The sequence below is a fragment of the Priapulus caudatus genome, unplaced genomic scaffold (genome assembly GCF_000485595.1).
Source record: "Priapulus caudatus unplaced genomic scaffold, Priapulus_caudatus-5.0.1 Scaffold167, whole genome shotgun sequence".
Classification (NCBI taxonomy): Eukaryota; Metazoa; Priapulida; class Priapulimorpha; order Priapulimorphida; family Priapulidae; genus Priapulus; species Priapulus caudatus.
Genome location: NW_014577228.1, coordinates 251,252 through 255,575, shown reverse-complemented (window position 1 = coordinate 255,575; position 4,324 = coordinate 251,252). Strand labels below are relative to the sequence as shown.

Below are 4,324 nucleotides of genomic sequence, written 5' to 3'. Positions count from 1 at the left end.
GCGGCGAGCGAGCATACATGTACGTTGGCGTATATCGTGGGTTATTCGTGCGTTCCTCAGTCGTATGGCGTATGGCGTATGGCGTATGTCGCTGGCGGAGGCATGCACTCTCCGTGAGTGCCCTCTGTCTAGTTGCTACATGCAGTGATAATGAAGAGTATCTGACCAGCGGCGTATATACAGTAAAATAGGCATGTGTGCACACATTTAGACCAATGCTAGGCGTGAGGAAATGCCGAAAAAGCTGCCAAAGATACAACGTCGTAGAGAAATTTGATTTCCAGCCCTATTCTCCACGAGCAGAGCGGGGAACGTATTCATCAGCGTAGTGGCTTCCGGACGAGTTGCTGCCTTCAGCACACTGACTTGCGTTTTAGGTGTGAGAAGGGGAAGACACATAGCAAGAGCAAAGGGGATCATTTTTTCAACATTCCTAAAACTGCTGCCATATATGACTGGCGTACGTACGAATAGCAAATTTTACATGGTCCTTCTACACACAATTTCATGATTATGTTGTAGTGCAAAAAGTTATCTCAAGCACTCGATCGATAAGCGATCTCACGCACAAACCCCAGTACAACAATTATATAGATGCAAATACTAGGTTCAATACGGTAAATATGTTTATATACAGAAACATTGGAATGACGTTCATACAGACAACATCGATAAAGTTGCCTTGGAAAAACTGGCCTAGTACCAATACAATTCGTCATAGGTCAATCGAGCTGCCTGCACTAGATGCTTTACTCTGCCTCCACGCACCATTAAGGAATGTATATACCTATCGATTACTAAATCATTCAATCACTTAATCACTCAATATACCAAAGCCATCCTTTGCAAGACGAGGTATGCCATGTGCTTGTACGGAAAATCCGGCCCGTACCCAAAACATAATTAGAATTCTGACCATGATTGCTAACAGTAACACCACTCTCATATTCTTTACCCGAATCGTTGCATCACCTGGATTTGTTTATCTGTACTAGCAGCTTTGATGTGACTTTAACCGTTTATTTTTTTATTTCGGGCACTCCAACCTAGGCTATATTGACAGCAACGACAATTAGGCGTCACATATAATATCTGGAATACGTTATATCAAATTAATATAAATGTCAATATTTCAAGATCCATACCAATTTGAAATCACGTGTTCCTAGTAATAATGATATACATTAAAATATCTTCAACTTCATGGTCACAGGTAAAACGAAGGGGAGTGTGTAAAACATCGCAACAAGAAGACAACACATTGTAGAGATTAAAAATACACACGACAGGAGTTCTGAGATGTGGCAGTAATAGTTTCTGTGAGATCCTACATAAATATCGAGTGCGAACTGTCCTCCAATATTACACGAGCGCGCATAAAATCGATCATTGCAAATCAAAGAAACAGCCTAGCTAATCACTGTGAACACACCTGGGTTTAACGATACCTCAATATAATGAATAAATATTTACCAACTTGCCTGACGAACTTGCCCTACGCACCAAAAACTTATCTCAACCTTGGCAAAACTTATTCTGGCTGTGAAACCAGGAGATCGCAGTTCCTCCAATAATCTCACACATGCACCTTATGCACCTCATGCACCTTATGCACCTCTCACACACACTTCACGTTTACCCTGCTAGGCCAAACGCAAACAGTAGATATTTATTGTAATATGACAGAAACATATGTCTTTGTGTTGGTTTTCGTTCAATGCAGACAGCAGCCATTTCATGTAATACAACACAAACATTTGTCTTAGATTATGTCTTTGTTTAATGGACACAGCAGACGTTTGTCTTGTATATTTAGAAAATCACCTGATTACTAGGTGCATGCTGATTGGTCAATGGCCAAAATAGTGTTTTGTGTTGGTCTGCACGTAACACACACAGCCGACTCTCTGACCTTCTGACGGTCATTTGTCCGCAATATCAAACATGTTGGATCTTGGCAAAACTTTTTGCGATACCAATGTTTTGTGTTCATGGGCAATGCACACAGCCACTTGTTAATGGGAGAAAACCATTTCTGTCATATTACAACAGATATCTGCTCTGTGCATTCAGCTTCATGCCAGGAAATATCCGACCAATCTTATCTCCAAACGGTGCTGAACAAACTGTTATAAAGCAACGCTGTTATGTGTAAACCAATGTATCAGCCAAAGTGTAAACTATGCTATATTATGCACTGATGGAGTATTTCATTTAAATCTCTTGAAAATGCTCACGTGATTTAACGTGTTTTCAAACACAATAATTTCATCTAAAACGTCGACGCCCCTGGTTGAACGCATTTGGTGTAAATAAAAAAAAAATTAAAAGCGTTGCACACGTGGATAGAAATCACACAAAAACTCCACTGGCCTCCTGCGAGTCAATTAGACGACGTGCGAAACCCACACTATCTACCCATCGTACCACGGTTACTTCGTGCATCCTAGCACATCGAAATAGCTAGTCTAGTAGGGTACGACAATTGTGCAAGTAGGATTGCTCTGTACAGCCCTACGATCTGTCACCACCAGCTTCACAATATTTGCAATGGTAATTATAATCAACAGGTTGCCATATATTGGCATAGGATGACAGACATGGACAACAACTAGGCTCTCAAACCTTTGCCAGATATTCAGGCATTAATGCCACGAAAAATGGTATAGTTGGTCGATATTAATTTTCTGTCGCTATAACTTCCAATTCAGTGTGTTATTCATAAAACGACATTTGTATTCATATCTCTCATTTATAAATATAGACTCATGTATCTTAATACCTTCACACACCTCCTCAGTCACTAACATTCGGTGAAGAAACCTTGTCTCGCCACGGTGGTTTTGAAACCTCCCATTTCCTTCAGACCTAGCTAATGTATTTGTCGAACGAGCGCCAGAGCACACACCATTCCAATAACCTAGAAAAAAAATATTAGGAATTACACTATTCCTATGTCAGCAATGTTAAATACGTTGTTGGCAACAATCTTTAAGACACTTGCTGATAGTGAGCATTTGTGGGTATGAGGATGATTTCGTGGGTGTAAACATTTGTGGGTATGAGGATGATTTCGTGGGTGTAAACATTTGTGGGTATGAGGATGATTTAGTGGGTGTAAAGTGTGAACTAACCATTAGACAGGCAATGCCAACTCCAACGCCCCCAATGGCTGCTAAATTATCCAGCATCACACTGTAGGCCTTGTCATAGCAACCCTGTGAATATAAAACACATGTCCATGCTGAGAAATTACGTCCGACGAATACTCGAGAATTGATAGGATACAAGTGTCGCATAAAGAGTCACTCGTGTGTACATGTAGCTACTGGTTCGAGGAGACCGCAGTGTTATACATACTTCTTGTGGATACAGTAAAACCATGACAATAAAAGTACGTTTCATTGCTAACAGGTAGCAGAAACAGCCATTCCATCCTTACCAGTTCTATACCCATGCACAATCAACCATTTGCTACAAGAGAGTGTACTACTACAGAACAGCACTACTCCAAACCACTACAGGGGTTTTACTAAACATTACTATTTTGAAAGTACTGGGCCATTGAGTAAAAACATCAAAAGAGACACGATGAGAACCAAAGGCTCTAATGTTAAGCAGCTTGAGGCTGCAGGACAAAATGTTAAAAAAATGCATGGCGTACAAGATAATGTACACAGCCGAATTCGCTGTGCGCTGACTTCTAACGAAACCCCCGACACTACTATTGATTACACAGGACCACTGACCGATCCAGATGAGACGGGATACTAGAGAAGCGTTGCCGAAAGGAGGTGTTTATCCGAAGTGCTGCGCGATCTTGCGCGCAGTTCCGCGGCAAGGCGCACGCGACCGCGGCAAAATTTCCTACGACAAAGTATTCAGCGTAGGCAGCTATGATCCGTGCGCCGACATGCATAGGCCGCGCACGAACTCCATAGCTGGTCCCAAGGAACAGTCCGCAATTTTAGTGGGGACACAGAGGGCAAGACATTGGAACTGACAGTCCTGTTATATAAAAACTCTAACGCGAAGTAATGTTCGAACCGAGAGCTTGCACGCGAAGTCACAGATAGACGTAAAATTCGACGATTCGCGAACCCTTGCCAATAATGGAAATGGCGTCAGAATCAGGAAACAGCCTCACCGGCGCTCTTCGTGACCCATTGTTGCGCCCCACCGCTGAACGTTTGACAACTGTGCAATGGCGAGCTCGACAGAGTTGCAAAGCAGTCAGGTCCGCGCTGCCCGCCGCTATCAGCCATAGACGCAACTCCTCCCACCTCTGCGGCTTACTTAGTCATTTCTCGCCTTTTTCTCGCCC

At 42.5% G+C, this 4,324-nt stretch overlaps 1 protein-coding gene across 2 annotated transcripts in view; it reads right to left on the bottom strand.

The window, feature by feature from the left end:
- Positions 1-613: 613 nt before the first annotated feature.
- LOC106806560 (CD151 antigen-like) overlaps positions 614-4,324 on the bottom strand; it is a 13,199-nt gene continuing 9,488 nt past the window's right edge. For both annotated transcript variants that reach the window (XM_014808549.1, XM_014808550.1), the window contains exons 9-10: positions 3,135-3,218; positions 614-2,920 (exon numbers count right to left, since the gene is read on the bottom strand). In XM_014808549.1, the coding sequence (XP_014664035.1) occupies positions 2,873-2,920; positions 3,135-3,218 (132 nt within the window). In that variant the 3' untranslated portion in view covers positions 614-2,872. The remainder of the gene's footprint in view (positions 2,921-3,134; positions 3,219-4,324) is intronic.